We start from the raw sequence: 18,802 nt of genomic DNA on the forward strand, positions 1-18,802 counted from the left end.
CTCAGAGGAAATGTTGATAAAGATTAAAAAAAAAAAAGCATAGCCCATAGGGGCTGTTCAATAAAAGGACAAACAGTCTATACATCTCAAACAGGTCTAGAGCACACAACTGTTTCACAGCAAAGCACATCATTGATATCGTCATGATGACCTGAGTTATCAGGAAAAGATAAACTCTGTTTAATGTATTTTAGTCAAGAAGGGGAGAATTACGTAATACATTTCAGTAAGACTTCTATACTAAATGTCATTTGAAGTAAACATTCAGTTTTCTAGAAAGTTCAGCATATTCTCTGAGGATCGCCCAGGTCACTGAATGCACATTCACTTTAATTCCCCTCCTAATCCTTCTCACCGTGTATCAGCACACTGGGTACCCCGGATAATATGAGACTGAAATCAACCAGAAGCGGGCAACACTAGAGAACGTTCTGGGAAAGTAAAATTGTTGAAGGAAGAAAGTACTGATACGGCGAAAATGGGAAAAGGCTTTCTAGTTGGCACAGACGGTGCCACTCACCATATATCGACTTTTTCAGAGACAGGCTCATTCCGTATCACCTCTGGCGCCATCCATGCGACTGTGCCAGCAAAGGACATCTTGGTACTTTTATCACTGAGTTCCTTAGATGTACCAAAATCTGAAATTTTTACTGCATCTGTGTGAGTCACCAGAACACTTTAAAAAGAAAAAGAAAACATCCAGATCATTAGTACTAATGAAAACCATGACTCTAAATGGCTGAAACTGAAGATTTTGTTTGCTTCCTCCTGCCTTGTAGAATTCCGCTTGCGATTTCCAATGTTACTGGGACATTGACTCAGAAACAGCATCCTTCATACTTCTGAGGCAGTTTGTGTAGTGGGGTTTTAATACTTGGTTTTATCCTGCCTCCATTACTTGCTAACTGTGTGACCTTTGCCAAGTCACTTAACTCTTCTAAGCTAGTTTTCTCATCTGTAAGATGGAGATACTTCAGGTCACAGTATCTTATTCACAATTCAAAAATGCAAAAAGCTCTCAAAACGGTTTATCAATATTTTTTTCATATGTACAAGGCAAACTCACTTCATTTATCCCATTCTGTGTAACTATCATAGGTTTCCCTACAGACATGTAAATGTGGCTGATTTTAGGGCGCTGCTCCAGACTTCACTAGATGGCTGGAGGTAATGCACTGTGTTACCTTTCTGAAATCGTCTGGCTCCAAGAGTTTTGGGTAAGGGATTATGGACCTGGAATAACAACCTCATTGAATTCTCATTTGAATTAAATGAGGTAAGATACGTAAAGCAACCGTGATCAATAACTATTGCTTTTCATCCTTGTCCATTTTAGCTAAGCTACTAAGAAAAACACTTCTTTGAAACACTGTTTAAATGATAGCCAACTAATATTAAGAATGAGGCCATGACATTGGGGGTTCATTACATTAAAAGGATAACATGTATGCTGGGATTTCACTAGTGTTGATAAGGAAAAGCAGGAATAAATCTAAGCTTTAGGTTTCACATAAATCATGCTTTACTTTTCACAGTAGTTACCTGAACTGTGACCTTGGGCAAACTGCTTTTGCTAGCCTTAAAGAGGAATACAATCTGGTGCCACATCCAAAGTACTGGCAGCCTCACACACTACACTGAATTCGCTTGAAACAACCTGTTCAGAACTTTAGAATGTTAATGAGTTAGGGTTCCAGAGGCTTAATGATAAAGGGACCTATTTTTAACAAAAAGAGGCTTAACGCTCAAATAGTATCAGAATTGAAGAGGTTAAAAAACAGAAAACATCTGAATCTGTCCCCTCTCTTCTCCCTTTGAACTAGGAACTTCACATTTGCCAAGCTTATAACCCCAATGTCAAAAGCTCTCTATTTACCAAAGAACTTAGCACTTACCATTGCTTTAGAATACCTTCATCCACACCCTGGTTTTGCACCTAATCTGTAAAATTTATATAATTTAGGAGTTTTGATTTACTTGGTGTTAGTAAAAATGCACAAGAATTAAAATATTATGGAATACCTGAGATAATTTGAGAATTGATGGTATCACATACCATGAAAGTCAGAAAAGGCAATAAGCCCCTAGACAGAGGGAAATTTTTCTAGGAATTTCCTCTTTTGCCTCTGTTAGCATGAGGAAAGGGAATGAACTCGGAAACTAGAGCTAATATAATGTTGGAGCTTTTCTGAAATCTTCTCTGAGGCAAAGTTGGGGTCACGAGCCCTGCAGATTTAATGTGGGTAATAAAATATCTTGTTACAGTAAGTGAGATGGATCCTGTCTTCCCAAAGTTAGCTTGAAACCCAAAGAGACTGAGGCTGCCAGGGTTGGGGTGCTGTCGTTAACAGAGGGAAAGGCTTTTTGGATAACCAACTTACTACTCTAATCTTTAAGTGACAAGAGTTAAGTAAGGATAGTAGCATGTGATTTTAAATATTCTAAGATTTCCTGACTCCTTGCCTCTAAAATGAATTCTCAAGAACAAGATGGTGCTCACTTCAGCAGCACGTATACTAAAATTGGAATGATACAGAGAAGATTAGCATGGCCCCTGTGGAAAAAAAACATTAAAAAAAAAAAAAAGAAAACAAAAAAGAACAAGATGGTGAAAAAGGTGATCACTCTCAGAGGCCTTCGGCAAGTATTAATATTTCATATACTTTTTGTGTTATGCAGTGGATGGCAAAAGCAACTGGTTGCATTAAGAAGGAATGAACACTATATAATAACGTATTTGCAAGTAAAGCAAGGAGGGGATTGTTCAGTGAACTAAGCACTGTAATAAACATTGCTGAGAATGACGGTAATAAATAAGACCTTCCTTTGAAGTTTATAATCAAGGATTGGTGCGTATCTTTCACAAAGAAGAGGCAGGATTCATTGTGAATCCCTTACCTTTGCATAATGAGGTAGGATGCAGTAGTCTTTGGTTCAGAAGTTCTGGGTTCAAGTCCTAGCCCCATGACTTTTGGGCTGAGCCCTAGTTTCTCTTATATAAAATAGGAATAATGATACTTGTCACATCTATCCCATACAATTTTTGCCAGGATCAAAGAAGATATGATAATAGATATTTAAAAAGTTGTAAACCATGAAAGCACTATGCAAATATGTTGTTTTTTGTTTTGTTTTGTTTTTGAGACAGGGTCTCACTCTGTTGCCTGGGCTAAAGTATAGTGGCGTCGTCATAGCTGCAACCTCAAACTCCTGAGCTCCAGTGATCCTGCTGTCTCAGCCTCTCAAGTAACTGGGACTACAGGCATATGCCACCATGCCTGGCTAATTTTTCTGTTTTTTGTAGAAAACACAAGTCTGGCTACATTGCTCAGGCTGGTTTCAAACTCCTGGCCTCAAGCGATCCTTCCGGCTTGGCCGCCAAAAGTGTTAAGATTATAGGCATGAGCCACAGTGCTTCGCCTCGCAAATGTTTTTGAAAAGAGATTAATCCTCTGCTTCTCTAAACAAAAATGTGATAAGAAATAATAAAAATATTGTTTACAAATAGGAGCTACACTGAAATATACCATTTTGTCAATTCCTCTCCTCATACAATTTGGAGAAGTGAATAAACACTCCACTGAAAGTGGTTATTAGTAGCCAAGGAATCATTTTGAAAACAGATTACTAGAAACAACTCTGCTTCCTTCAGTTAACCAGCTTTTATTTTCCGTAAGGCCACTGTGAACCTTCTGTCCATTTTCTCCTTTGCTTAGATTCTGGGAAGCTCAAAGCCAAATATGTAGTCCACCTCTAACAACTGTACAGAATCTTATGGCATACATTTTGTGAACAAGTTTTAATGTTTTTATTTTTCTTTGCCTTTGTTTCTTATTCATCCATTTTTATCCTGTTGTAAACATTTCTGAAGCTCAGTTAAAAAATTTATTTTGAACACAATAGGAAAACAACAAAATCAAGCCTTCAAGTGGGACAGTTTGGCACTTATTATTTGAGATGATGGAAAGTGAATACTTCTGATAATAATGAATATATATTATATTTGAGACAGGGTCTGGCTCTGTCGCCCGGGTTAGAGCGAAGTGGTGTCATCATAGCTCACTGCAACCTCAAACTCCCAGGCTCAAACAATCCTGCCTCAGCCTCCTGAGTAGCTGGGACTATAGGTGCACAGTACCGCACCCAGCTAATTTTTCTTTTTCTTTCTCTTCTTTTTTAAGCATGAAGCAAAGTTTGTTGAGGAGAGAAAGATAGGATTACAAAGCAAGAGCAAGACATAAGTACACAGAGCAAGAGCTCAAGATACATTTGCCACAGACGATGAACAGACCCCTTGTTGTGATAAAAAAGGCCTCTTGGCCAGGCGCGGTGGCTCACGCCTGTAATCCTAGCACTCTGGGAGGCCGAGGTGGGCGGATTGTTTGAGCTCAGGAGTTCGAAACCAGCCTGAGCAAGAGCGAGACCCCGTCTCACTAAAAATAGAAAAATATATAGAAAAAAAATTAGCCGGGCATGGTGGCACATGCCTGTAGTCCCAGCTACTCGGGAGGCTGAGGCAGAAGGATCACTTGAGCCCAGGAGTGTGAGGTTGCTGTGAGCTAGGCTGATGCCACGGCACTCACTCTAGCCCGGGCAAAGGAGTGAGACTGTGTCTCAAAAAAAAAAAAAAAAAAGGCCTCTTTTTCTTTTTCTGTAGAGATGGGGTCTCACTTGTGTTCAGGCTGGTCTCAAACTCCTGGCCTCAAGCGATTCTCCCACCTTGGCCTCCCAAAGTGCTAGGATTACAGGAGTGACCCACCGCACCTAGCCAAATAATGAATATTATTTCACAGTTGTACAATTGAACAGTATCGAAAGGGAAAACTAGTGTCAGGTACCTGGAAATATGTGCCATATAGGTAAGTAAGTAGGTCAAAAATAATCCAAAAGATATGCACAAAAGAATTACCCACTGTGCTGATTCCAACTGAACTGAAAGTATGATGTCTGAAAACTTCAACTATGGTTGATAAAAATTTCTTATTTCAAAACAACAAAACAAAATAGCTGAAAAATTAACTCCAAAACTCACTTCGGTGATTTGAGATCACGATGAATAATCTTATGGAGGTGCAAATAATTCATTCCACTTGCAATTCCTGTGGACCAGTCTACCAGCAATCGAGGAGTGATCTTCCTGCCAGCTCTCAAGACCTCATAGAGTTGTCCATGGGCACAGTATTCCATGATAATACAATAACATGGTGCCTGAGTACAAACACCCCTTCCGAGAAAACACAAACATGTACGTAAATACACACATGCATGTATAAATATTTTAAGAATATTTAATAAATTTAACAAAAACCAATTCTATATCTGAATTGTTTTTAAAATGTATATAGATAACAGTTCCTGATTCTTAAATTAGCATTGAAACCTCTCTAGTCTACAGATTTCTCTATTATGCACATAGACAATTTTTGTTTGTCCACTCCAGATATCTTAGGCTATGCTGTCTGTGTCTGGTGACTTTTCTGTGGGACTATTCCATTCTGGGACAAACAACACCCTTTCCTGAGGTTTGTGTAGGCTGGATAATGTGTTGTTTTACATCATTAAGAATAATTTAAAATATCTTCCTTTTAGACTTAAATAGAGAGTTTTATATGTAATGTACAGAAAGAGAATTCAAACAAAATATTGCTATTTTTAATATTATTTGTTGAATATTAAATTATTCAAATTTAACTAACTACACTGAGGACCAAAACAAAGAGTCAATTTTCTATCTTACCTAGTGTTTGGAAAACATTTCTGTTTAGAATAAAAATAATGTTATACAATGTATTATATATCTATGTAGCCTCTATTTTCATCAATTCCTACATCTTCCATGAAGCATTTCCTGGTGTATTCCAGTCTACAAAGATCTTTCTCTTCTCTAAATTCTTATGATATATAGCAGCCATTATTTTTTAATTTAGAGATAGGACCTCACTGTGTCGCCCAGGCTGGAGTACAGTGGCATGATCACAGCTCACTGCAACCTCAAACTCCTGGGCTCAAGAGATCCTCCCACCTCAGTCTCCAGAGTAGCTGGGATTATAGGCAGGTATCACCATGCTTGGTTAGTGTTTTTTTTGTTGTTTGTTTTTTTTTTTTTCGTAGAGACAGGGGCTCACTATGTTGCCCATGCTAGTCTAGTTTTTTACATGCAATTTTTCTCTTCCCATGTAGTTATAGGCTCCTTGAAGGGAAAGACATTCAAGTTCTTTTCTCTCTACCACAAGGCCTAGACATTCACAGCAAATCCTTGACAAATGTTTCTTAACTTCACCTCAACTTTCTCAGCTGAAAAAAGCCTTTACAGTAACATGTGCAGAGACGTGGAGTAGGAGGAAATTTACCAACATGAGAGAACATCTTCTAGTTTCCAGGCATATTTCCATGTTTACTTTTCTTATTTAATTTGCCCCAAACCATTGTAAGATAGATATTGCCTTTTCCATTTTTATACGTAAGGCTCGGAGTGAGAAAGTGACTTGCCTCAATCACAGCTAGATCATACTAAGAAGCGACAGAGCTGGGATTCAAACTCAATCTGTCTAACCTCAAGGCCCTTTCCACTCACTACGCTACACTTCTTCCCCTTCAGCTCCCCGCCCCTGCTGTGCCCCACCAACCCTCAACAGTCAGGACCTTTTAGCTTTTTAACTTCTGTATGGACAAGCATATTGGGGATTCCTATGTTAATACCATTATTTCATGAAAGTGGGAATGACCATAATAACTCTACTTTACAATTTTCTCAGGATGAGAGAAGAAAAATTACCATATACAGTTCTCTGTGTCACATCTCTTATGGGTATACATGCCTTTCTTTGAAATTTTCTAGAAAACTTAACAGAGTACTCTATCTGTAAGACACCCAGTTTAAGTCTTCAGCCAGTTACCAACTCATGCCCTATCTCTTAAGCTTCTGTGAGTGATGAAAGAATTTAGAGGCCATGGCTTGAGGCGATGATCATGTAAAGATCTTATAACAATAGCAGGTTATTAAGTTTAATTAGTCTTCATTTTCCCTGCTTTGATGTGCCTATCACATGCCACCAAGCTATTTCTATTACTCTCCTATCATCTTGATTTTTAATGAAAAATTTTTTCAAGTTTCTGTTATTTGACTTGTAGGAAAGCTTGCTAAAGCACAAATGTATAGCAACTACAAACAAATAACTTAATTGTCGTTACAGAGAAATACTGAATAGGGCAGGAATAATGTAATGTGCTTAAGAATATCAAGATAAATATTTGTTTGAAGGTACTCAGCATCCTATTCAACCATGTTCTAACTTGTTACGCAAACATAGAAAGGGTCTAACAGTGACATGTTATGCACTTTTCATTTCTTGACTGACTAATGAGAAGCAGTCATTCCATCAGCCCTGTACTATGACAAGGCTTCTTAGTAGCTATAAATAACAGCTCTATAATCACTTCTAATTGCTACCTTTTCTTCCCCTTGGCACTGAATTCCATTAGGAACAATCAGGTTGGGTTTTCTTAAGAGATTAATAACAAAATTGGATGAAAAAAAGAACACAGTATTCTTATCTTATGCCTTCCCTTCTGTATATGGTTCTTACTAACTTCCAAAGAAGCTGTAAGCACAGAATCAGTATCCAGAGAGACATACTAAAATCTAATCATGCCGTCATATCTTCCAGACAGTCCTAAATGTGATTCATTGGCCAAGCAACACATGGCACAGATGGCTGCAAACATAACACTGCACAATGCCCCGAGAGCATGGAGTAATGGGCCGGGGACACGGGCTCGCCATTGTTTTCCACGTGGAGGTAAAGACTATTCAAGTATCTTCACCTTCAAGAGTTGGGCACTAACATGGCAATGTGTGCCCAACAATGCCGAAAACTGCATGCGCAGGCAGGAGGGTGAGATGGGAAAAAGACTGGGAGGTAAAAGGAAGAAGCAAAAGAAAGGAAGTAAAAATCAAGCTTCTCACACCTCCACCCTCTTAGGTTGCATTTCTACCTCCAGGTACCCAGGATATCCTGCTGGAAAGCCCTTGTACCTGGGACGCACAGCCTAGTTCACTTCAGGAGGCAAAAAGCCATATTAATCTACAGAACATTCTGTATCTCAAACCCAACGGCCTAGTGATGTAAGTTTAAAGTTCCTGATGCAAAAAAAAAAAAAGGTCCTGATGCTTCCTTCCATTTAGGAGGATGTACCATCCTGGAAGTGATGATTGTCTCAGTGAAGCAAAATGAGGGAAAGAAGGGGGTCTCTGTTTGTCTGCTTAAAATAATCCTCCTATTGTCTTCTGAAATTTATCAGCTTTGGAAAGATTATAACTGGTCTCTATAGCATCTCATTTTAGTCACACATCCTCTTGGCCCTACTAGGGCAAATGATGATAGAATAACTGCAGCAACTGAAGCTCTCCCCATGTCCTCTGCACCAATGCCCCTTCCACAAGGAAGTGAATCCAAACGCTTCTTTTAGTCTCTTAGTATCCCAGTTGAACGCTTCTCTTCTTTTCACACTTTTCCCTTTCTGTAAGGGTCTTATTTAGGAGTCAAAACTCAACCTCAGTACTCATTGGAATCCATTCTATAAAATCTGTACCCAAGATTTCTCCTCCTTACTTTGGGGATATGATTCTAATTAAGAGTTATCACATGACATTTCTTGTTTTATACTGAGAGTTTAATCAAGGAAGGATCCCTCTTGAGGCTAGGAGAAGTTCCTCCTAGTTTAGGGAAGGGGGATTTGTAAGTTATTCCACTTTTAGTTGTAGCCTGATTGGTCATACTATTTTCTAGGAATAAAAACATATATATCAAATATATCAAGAAGATCTAGTTCTTAAACTTTCATCTGACCTAAAGGCTACCTTTCTTGTTCTTCACCTTCCCTCCTCTAAAGACACTTACCATTCCTTTGTTCAAGCCGAGGGAAACCTTTAAAGGTTAGCAAGAGAGAGAACTGAATGGACAGTTGAGGCAGAAGAGATTACTTATGTTTAGAGCTCAGCACTTCCAAGTTTGGTAATTTCCACAATTTTACCTTTGATTCTCCTCCTCCTGTTAGGAATCCCAGTCAATATCATGAAAAGAATGGTGTAGACCAGAAAGATAAGATCATATACTCTTACAAAACAACTGCTTTGTCAAATGAATATAACTTACTGTCATCAATAACTCTACTATCATTAGATTTAGAAAGCTGAGTGTTTGGCATTACTTGAAAAGGGGCCTAGCAAAACCTGAGGCTATACTCCAAAGGTATCTGTTATTACAAGTTAATATTTAAGAAGGAATGCTAACAGAAACTAATAAAAACACATATCTATTACACAGGAACTGATTGTTCCCTGATCACTTCAGATGTTAGTTTTGTTTTAACTGAATCTTAGGATGTTCAGTTTTATCGAAGTAAACTCTGTCGTCCATTGATAAACGAGGTTGATGCAGCAGATCTGACTGCTTGTGGGAATCCACTTCTTCCCTCCCTGCCCCCGGTGCATCCCCGCTCCGAGCAGCACATACTCTGGCAAAACGAACTACTGGATTAGAAGATGCTTAAGGACATGACTCAAATTTAATAGTTCATTGCTACCCTCCCAAAGCATCTAGCACAGTGCTAAGTCTATGGAATGTTTTGGAAATGTCTCTCGAAGCAGGGATTTGTATGTATATATCAGGGGAAAGAAAATATCTCTATTTCTTAAAAAAAAAAAAAAAAAAAAAAGCCTTGACCTACTTGAATGCGATGATGTTAGGGTGCTTCAACTTCCTCAAATGCTTGATATCCGTCTCATTCTGTTCTCTCACTTTCTTGATGGCCACCTCTTCCGCTCGGAATTTGCCCAAGAAGACAGCTCCCTGGGCTCCACTACCCAGCCACTGCAGCTCTGAGATCTCCTCAAATGGCACTTCCCAAGTATCTAGGCACATAAGCAAGAAATAAGCTTGAAGAGATCTCAGAATTTGCTCAGGGACCATTCTACAAGGCCATTCTGAAGGTACCAACTTCACCATCATCCAGAATGACTTTTACCTTCTGTCTCCCACCAAAGATAAAACCTTTCTATGCACCTTAGTACTATAGATCAAATATTCATACATATTAGTTTGCATAGACTTTAACCACCGAAATCAAGCAGATCAGAGATCTCCAATACACTCTCCTCAAACAAAACATATCCTGACACTCCTGTAGCCCTGCCTCCTCACCTTAAGCTTGCATGTTCAATTTACCTATCTTCCTCACCCATAATAGGTGTTATTTTATTCCTCTTTGAATGTCTATTGCAGATGCTCAGTGGATCCTTGCTGAATGGATTTTTAATGATAGTCTCCTAAGAACCTAATTATGCATAATACTTATGTTAGTATTTACCTTTTATTGAGTACTTACTATATACCAGACATTATCTAGTACTTTACATATATCATATGTTCAATCCTTCCAATAACCCTACAAGTCTGGCCTTATTATAGTTATTTAAAGATGAAAAAACTAAGGCATAGGGTTGGTAGGTAAATTATCCAAAATCGAATAGTTGGTAAGTGGCAGAACTGGGTCCAGAACCCCAGAATTGGCTGATTCCAAGAACAGTGCTTTCTCCACTATGTCACATTGCCTCTCATGAAGTAACTGAGAGGGCCATTAGTCAATGGGCATGACATATTTACCCATATAGCTGCATTATTTTCAAGTTTCTCTTTTTCTCAGAGTTTTTTTCTCAGAGATTTTTTTTGGCACCAAAAATTTAACAGGGGTCATTTCTCAGTGGTGGCATTACTAGTCATTCATATTATGTTTCTTTATCCGTTTCTGTATTAAAAAAAATTTTTAACCATAAGCCTATATCACTTTTATAATGAATAAAATGCTATTTTAAATAAAGCACTTCAAAAATTCAATCAATATTTGCTTTAACCTCATGAAACTTTAAAAAAAGAAGCATTGATCCTTCTCTTTGTCCCCCTTCTTACAAGGACATTATCATAGGTAAGAAATGAACATCAAAGAGCTAGGAGCCCCACAGAGTGAGAACGATGATGACAATGTTAAAGGGTATGATAGATTCTCATTAGATCACTAAAAGGCCACTGTTTGCAGAACACAGAACAAAGTAGTGCTGAGTTAACTTTGAAGATATTCTGGTCTTGAAAGCAGATCAACTCACTACTACACTGATGAAGCAAGAGCAGAAAGAGTTCATCAAGCAAGCTGCATTTCCCTCTTCTCAAATTTCCCCTACCTTGAGGGACAAGAAATTCTGCAGATTTTTAATAAAATGCATTTTCTCATTACAGTGGCTAAAACTTGACCTTCAAATAGTATAGCAGAAAAAATTATGGTGACGGTGGTTTATAGCATGGACATTCAGCCCGTTCTCCTGATATGAACAGTGTTAAAGGTTTCTGCTCTACTAAAATTGAATAAGAGCAAATCTCTCTAAAATACAGATAGCTCACAAATACAAAATCAACAAAGGAGCAAATGATACCAAGTGAGATTTGGGAGGAAACAGCAAGTTACACCCCTATTTCATTTATTTATTATTTATTTACTTATTTTTTAGAGACAGGTTCTCATTCGGTTGCCCTGGAACTCCAGGGCTCACGTGACCATCCTGTCTCAGCCTCCCGAGTAGTTAAGACTAGAGGTGTGTGCCACCATGCCTGGCTAGTTATTATTAATTTTGGGGGGGACAGGGTCTCACACTGTTGCCCATGCGGATCTTGAACTCCTGGCCTCAAGCAATCCTTCTCCTCAGCCTACCGAGTCGCTGGGATTACAGGGATGAGTCACCACGCCCCGGCAGCCTTGACTATTTTAAATATCTGTAGGGCTTCTAGGATGAGTATTAAGTGGCTGACAGAATCTCACTTTCATCTTATTCGTGCTTATTCGGGCTTATTCGTGCAGCACACATGATACATGGATATTGATGGCATATTATAAGAGAATTTTCCTCATTAGGGGTCTAGTGAAGAATTAAAAACTGTTATTTTGACCATTCTAGGGGCTGAATGATTATTACTGGATTCTGGGGCAAGAACATAACTGGTCAACATATCTTTGAACAACTTTATATAAGCCCAAATTACCCTCATTTTTAATACAGTAACTATTAAAATTAGACCAATGTTTGGGTGTCTTTTTTCCTTATTTACTATTAAACATTAGAAACATTAGGAAAACACATATTTTATCTGAAATCACATCCCATACTCACTGTCATCTTCCTTCTTAGTTTTTGTTTCATGTTTATAGTTTTTATATAGCTATAAACATGAAAAATTTTGTTCATGTTTATAGCTATATAAATGTGCATGTGATATATAATTTCTTGTATTTTTTTATGTATCCTTCACGTACTACAGTTTTTATTATAAATTTTAATAGTTATTTAATGTACCCTCTTACCTTCTGTGCTTAAGTGTTTCCATATTTTTGTCTTGCTAACTTATATTTGATACTTCTTTTTTTATAGTATTCCCTCACATTAAATCCCTAGGTTAAAGAGTAGAAATAGTTCCCCGGAACTATTTGGAATACATACATTCCAAATTGCTAACCAAAGGGATTTTGCTAGTTTTTGCTGACAGTAGCAATGTGTGAATGTATTAGTTTTACCACAACTGTGCTAGCAGTGAGAATTCTAATTATTTTTTAGTTCTAATTTAATTAGGTATAAAATAGTGTTTTATAAGTTTGCACTAGTTTAATTGCCAGTGATGTATTTTCTCCACATTTGTTTAATACTCACATCTGCTTTGTAGAAATGGTCAAAAGTTCTTTGTCCATTTATTTATTTGGGTTCTTATAAATTTGAAGAAGCTCTTTCTATGTTTCTGTGATGCAAATTAAGAGAATACTTTAATAAGACTTTTCGCTTTATTATTATTATTTCTTAGACATGGTGTTGCTCTCTTGTAGGCTGGAGTGCAGTGGTGTCATCATCACTGCAGCCTCCAACCCCTGGGCTGAAGTGATCCTCCTTCCTCGGCCTCCCAAAGTGCTAGTATTACAGGTATGAGCCACTGTGACCAGCTAATTTTATTATTTTTGAACAAAAATTTTATATAGTTGTGCATCATTTCCTTTGTAGTTTCTTCTACTGCCTAGCCTATCTTCTAGAAGTTATCTATAGTTGATTTTTTAAAATTTAACCTTTATATCCATCTAGAGTTTATTTTGGTATGTGGTGTGAGGACAGATATAATATGGAACATTAATTTTTTTCCATATTGCTATTTAATGATTCCAAAATAATTTGTTAAATAATCCTTTTTTTCATGTTGCTTTATGATGCTTATATTACAATTCACTATATTTTAGAAATAATGCTTATTATCTAGTATTTTTATTAAATGAGATAGATTAATTACTAAAATATAAATGACAAAGATATTTGATGCTCAAACACCAAGTGTTCAGGGTATTATAAGAAAGAATAAAATTCTCCTTTACCAATCTCTGCCTCATGCCTGTGCTATTCAGCTATGTTCAGCCAAGTCTTAATTATCTATAGAAAAATAAAGGGAATAGCATTGGTAATAAAAGGATACAGAGTATAAAATAAAGCAATATTTTGAACATGTTTCCATCAGTCTTTTTACTAGAACTAATTAGAAGTAAAATTGATTGATGCGAATTTAGTACTCTGCCCAGTCTCAAAGTCCCTGTCAGTATCTAGTAGCCAGCCAAGGAATAGCAAAATGGCAGAAAAAAGAAAGTTACTAATAAACATGTATGAAATTGGGGGCAGAGATAATTGATGAGCAAAATAACTAATCTTGTAATAATAAAGAACTGGCTATACTCTCCCCAGGGTTAGTCCCATACTTTTTTTTGTTTTTTTTTTTGGGACAGAGTCTCACTCTGTTGCCCCGGCCAGAGTGCTGTGGCATCAGGCTAGCTCACAGCAACCTCAAACTCCTGGGCTCAAGCGATCCTTCTGCCTCAGCCTCCCGAGTAGCTGGGACTACAGGCATGTGTCACCATGCCAGGCTAATTTTTTCTGTATATTTTTAGTTGTCCAGCTAATTTCTTTCTATTTTCACTAGAAACGGGGATCTCACCCTTGCTCAGGCTGGTCTTGAACTCCTGACCTTGAGCGATCCTCCTGCCTTAGCCTTCCAGAGTGTTAGCATTACAGGCGTGAGCCACCACGCCCAGCCATAGTCCCATACTTTTTGCTGCTTTTATATCTGTCCCATTGGTACTCTTCCCCAGCTTTTATCTTCTCTTTGATTCAACACTATGACTACTATCTTAATTCCAATATCCACCATGATCCCTAGGACTGAGAAAAAGCCACATGCCCACCCACTTTAAGGTAGAAATTCTCCTTTGTTTCGTCAGACATGGCTATGACAATACTTGCTTTGAGACTGGACAGTATTTGGCAATAAAAAATTTCAGTTACACATACTATCATACTTGGGCTTCACTATCAACATATTAAAAGGCAAATGAGGGCATCCTTAACATTTAAAAAAATCTAGTGAAATTTCCTCCTAAGTACCAAATGTAGGGACACGTCTGTTACATGTGTTATCCTTTGCTTGACTGCCATGCAGGATTGAAGATTAGCTCCCTGATTCCACAGCTACAAGGAAAACATTACACTTAGTTTCTGGCTAATAAATCTCTTTGATGGCCCACAGCAGCACCAGCCCTCAGTGGGATATCCTGCAATCTGCTGAAGAATGAGGCACCTACTATACCCTTATAAAAATCTTAAGCTGACCAGGCCAGTTTCTTATTTATTTCTAAAATAAGCCTTTCTGAAAGTCACATAATCAATTGGAACACAAATTAAATACTAGTTTGTAGAACAATAAAAAAATTTTAAAAGGCTCCTTTTAACAGACATACGAGATGTGTCTAGTACCTCTGTTTATGTGTCTGAACCTCAATGGTGCATTTGGATCTTGAGACTTTCAAATTATCACCAAGATAAGTGTAAGACTGGACAAATGAAGATCCTAGAACCCAAATGTAGTTTATCACATAAGCAGATATTAGTAGGTTTTGTGTCTAAGCAGAGAATGGGAAACTTATAAAAAAATAATAAATTAAGATTGGTTATCTCTGGATTGTGGGATGACAAGTAATTTTTATTTTCTTCTTTGTGCTTATCTTTATTCCCAATTTTAAAAATAATAATACTGTCTAACAGGAATCCCAAACTTTTGTGTGACAAGTAACAACTTTAATTTCCTGGAAACCTTGAAATCACAGAGGGGAAATGTGGGTGGAATGTGGAGGGTGTTGGAGTACATCTGAAAAAGAGAGACAGACAGACAGATACACACACACAAAACCAGGGACTGACAAAGAATTTCTGTACGGAGCAGGAATGGATGATGTGATTGACAAATCCTGGAAAGTACCTGGAACTGATAGATTCACCTGTAAATCCCAATACACTTGTGGAAAATGGGTATAGACGGAGAAGTTGGTATTTGGTTTAAGACAATGTATTTCAGAAGTAGGAAAAACAAAATGCATGAGAAAAGCAGTTAATGGTAACTGATGCCTACTGGCTGTTGTGGAAAAGCTGTCTACGGTCTTGACTAAAAGAGATGAGCAGACTTTTAGGGGAGGGTCTGAGTCCAAAATTCAGTTACAAAATAAATAAAACAGAATTTCCAATCTCTTTTTTTTTTTTTTTTTTTAGAGACAGGGTTTGGCTCTGTTGCCCAGGCTGGAGTGCAGTGGTGTTATTATAGCTCACTGTCACCACCAACTCCTGAGCTCAAGCGATCGTCCTGCTTCAGCCTCCCAAGTAGCTGGGACTACAGTGTGTACCATGATACTCGACTAATTTATATTTTGCAGAGATGGGGGTATTGCTATGTTGTACAGGCTGATCTCAAACTCCTGGCTGCAAGCAATCCTCTCTCCTTAGCCTCCCAAAGTGCTGGGATTACAGGCATTAGCTACCTTGCCTGGCCAAATCTCACTTTTGGTCCATTTTTTTTCCTTTCCAGAATTTCTTGATGAGAAAACTCATAAAAACATAATCATTTACATAAGGCTCAAAGATATGTATCAAAAGACTTAAAACAACAAATCTTTTGAATCCAACTGTTCCTCTTCTAGAAATTTATCCTAAGGACTAATCAAATGTGTGTAAAAATAAAGTACTAGATAAATGTTCATTGGAGTGTGGCTTATAATCACTAAAATTGCAAACAAATTAAGTGTTGAGCAATAGTATATTGCTTAAATAAGTATTGGCACATTCATACAATTTAATATTATGTAGCCATTAAAATGATGCTGAAGAATTATATTTAAGATATGGAAAATGTTCACAATATGAAGTGAAAATGTTATAAAATAGAGTGACTCCATTTTTTTTAAAGTATACACATATAAACAAGAAGGCTAACAACAATATACACTGAAAACATTAATGGTGGTTATTCTCAGAGGACTGAGGATCATAGACGGTTAAAAAAAATTTTTTTTGAACTTACCTGTATTTTCCAAATTTTATACATATATTACTTTTGTTATCAGAAAAAAAAGTTCTTTTAAAGAATATAAACAAGATTATAAAGACCACCAGGGCTTCAAAAGCATACCATTTGAATTGGAATATATGAACATACAAGTTACACAATGAAAAGTTAGTTAAAAGTCTACTTTTCAAAAAGCTGTGGGATCTAGAAATAATAATGCATCTCAAGATTAGTTAGATATTTTGTTATTTCCTCAAAATGTGAGCTTTCTATGTCTTGACTGTAAGAAAATAATTCCTTTTTACTATAACCTAAGGCAGTCTTGCAATCTTTAGGGGCATTCCCACGTGGCTTCTGTCTGGTTTTAAATTAGTCCGGTGGCCATCAGACTTTTTGATTGTATAGATTATTAGTAAAAAAGTTTTAAATGTGTACTTACTACATGATTTATTTATAAATTATATATCTGCATAACTATATTAAAATGTCAAATATATCTGAAAATATGTATGAAAATAGAAATTTTAAATGATGAGATACAATAAACAGGAGCTTTAGTATTTTTTTCTTAAAACCTCATGGATTATTGTGTACATACTCTACTTTGGACACCACTGAACTGAACAACCACAAAAGATGGGCTTTGACCAAAAAAGACCCACCAAATGTGAATCTATTCCTTTCAGAAGATCTATAGGAAACTGAAATGGGGTTTTCATCTGGCACTAGTTCTTTAATTTACCCACAGGTCAAAGCTTATCCCGGTTCATGGTGGTGATGGTGGTGGTGACGGTGATGGTGTGTTTACACAAAGAATATCTTCCAAGTTCACACTCCAGCTTACCTTGCTGCTGCAATTTGTAGTCAGTGGAATATGCCTTCCCAATGATATTCCATACAGGCCTTAAGCATCCAAATAGTCCTTCAAGAAACCCACCGCTGCCACTGCCCGACCTGCTGAACTGAATCTTGATGTCTTCAGTTCCACTTATGTTCTCTCCATCCACAGTGTTGCTGTTCCCCTGAGACATAGCCATCTCTGATTCATCTTGTTCCCTTAGCTGAAGAACACTGTTCTCAAACTGGTCCCTGGAATCCTCGCTTATGCTTGTCAACACTGTTGCGGTGATGGGGCTCTTCACGCTCTCGATTAGCTCTGTTCGTACCACCCCCTTCTCCTGCTGGTCCTCGAGGATCTTGGGTGAAGGGTGGTTCCCCATAGTTGTGAGTTCATCTTGTGGTCCGTTGAAAGCTTTGTTTTCACTCAAGGGTAAGTGTGGAGAAGAGAAGGAGCTCAGGTGCTCCTGAGGGGTGGCCATCGTGCCATGAGTGTGACCAAGGTCCTGAGATGACACTCAGAGGATTATTACAGTGGTGTTCTGATGCAAGAGAGGGCTCCAAAACCTGAGAAAAACAGGAGGAAGACATGACATCTCCTTTTCTTTAGTATCCAAACTACTATCCTTTTCTGTGCATATAATAAAAACATTGAAACAATGGGGACTGTTTAAACTGTGGTTTATTCCACATGATGGAAATGTGTGCAGTAGTGAAAAATTATGTCATGTAAGTGTACTTATTAACATGAGAAAATGTCCATGACTTACTAATACAAAAAAAAAGTTAGAACAATATATACAACATTAGCTTAAAAAATTATTTAAAAGGATATACAAACATACATACAAGAAAAAAGGCTGGAAAGATAAATCCAAAGAATTAACAAAGTTAATTTTAGGTGGTTAGATTTGGGAGAGGTTTATATTGCTGTGATTTTCAAGGTATTCCAAATCTTCTGTACTAATATTTATTATCTTTTTAATCAGAAAAAAATTATTTCCTCTTCCAGAAATTAAGATGTTCTGATATACATATTTTTATCAGAAACTACATCCTGTGTTATAAGTTGCTACTCATCTTTTCTCTTTTCTAAGGCATTCATTAAGTCATGTAGATAAATGTTTTATGTATGTGACAAGACAAATTCCTGAGATGTAAATTATGTTTTTATTGTACTGCACTAAATTTGGGGCAATCCCAGCTCTTTAAACTTGTTCTTTGCTTCTCATCTGTTCATCAGCACCATTTTCTTGGGGTCACCTGACCTCTACAAATAAAGATTTGTTCTAAATTGGCCAGATCACGCACAGTCAATCTTAAATTTATTTGAAGTATTCTCTTATCACAACTTTACTTTCTTTATAAATCCCTATACAATAATCATTCCTTCCTTCACTCTGTATTAAGCATCTAGAATATGTAGAGGCCAGGTTATAAAGATGACCTCACTTTGCAGAGAGGGCAAAAGACAGACCAACAAAGATTAACAGTACAATGTT

At 37.3% G+C, this 18,802-nt stretch overlaps 1 protein-coding gene across 1 annotated transcript in view; it reads right to left on the reverse strand.

Moving 5' to 3' along the window:
- Positions 1 to 17,867, reverse strand: part of MAP3K13 (mitogen-activated protein kinase kinase kinase 13) — a 42,485-nt gene extending 24,618 nt beyond the window's left edge. Inside the window, exons 1-4 of the mRNA XM_012642396.1 lie at positions 17,308 to 17,867; positions 9,733 to 9,916; positions 5,036 to 5,227; positions 521 to 679 (exon numbers count right to left, since the gene is read on the reverse strand). Coding sequence (XP_012497850.1) covers positions 521 to 679; positions 5,036 to 5,227; positions 9,733 to 9,916; positions 17,308 to 17,782 — 1,010 coding nt within the window. The 5' untranslated portion in view covers positions 17,783 to 17,867. The remainder of the gene's footprint in view (positions 1 to 520; positions 680 to 5,035; positions 5,228 to 9,732; positions 9,917 to 17,307) is intronic.
- Positions 17,868 to 18,802: the final 935 nt, after the last annotated feature.

Source organism: Propithecus coquereli, unplaced genomic scaffold (genome assembly GCF_000956105.1).
Source record: "Propithecus coquereli isolate 6110/MARCELLA unplaced genomic scaffold, Pcoq_1.0 Scaffold10, whole genome shotgun sequence".
Lineage (NCBI taxonomy): Eukaryota > Metazoa > Chordata > Mammalia > Primates > Indriidae > Propithecus > Propithecus coquereli.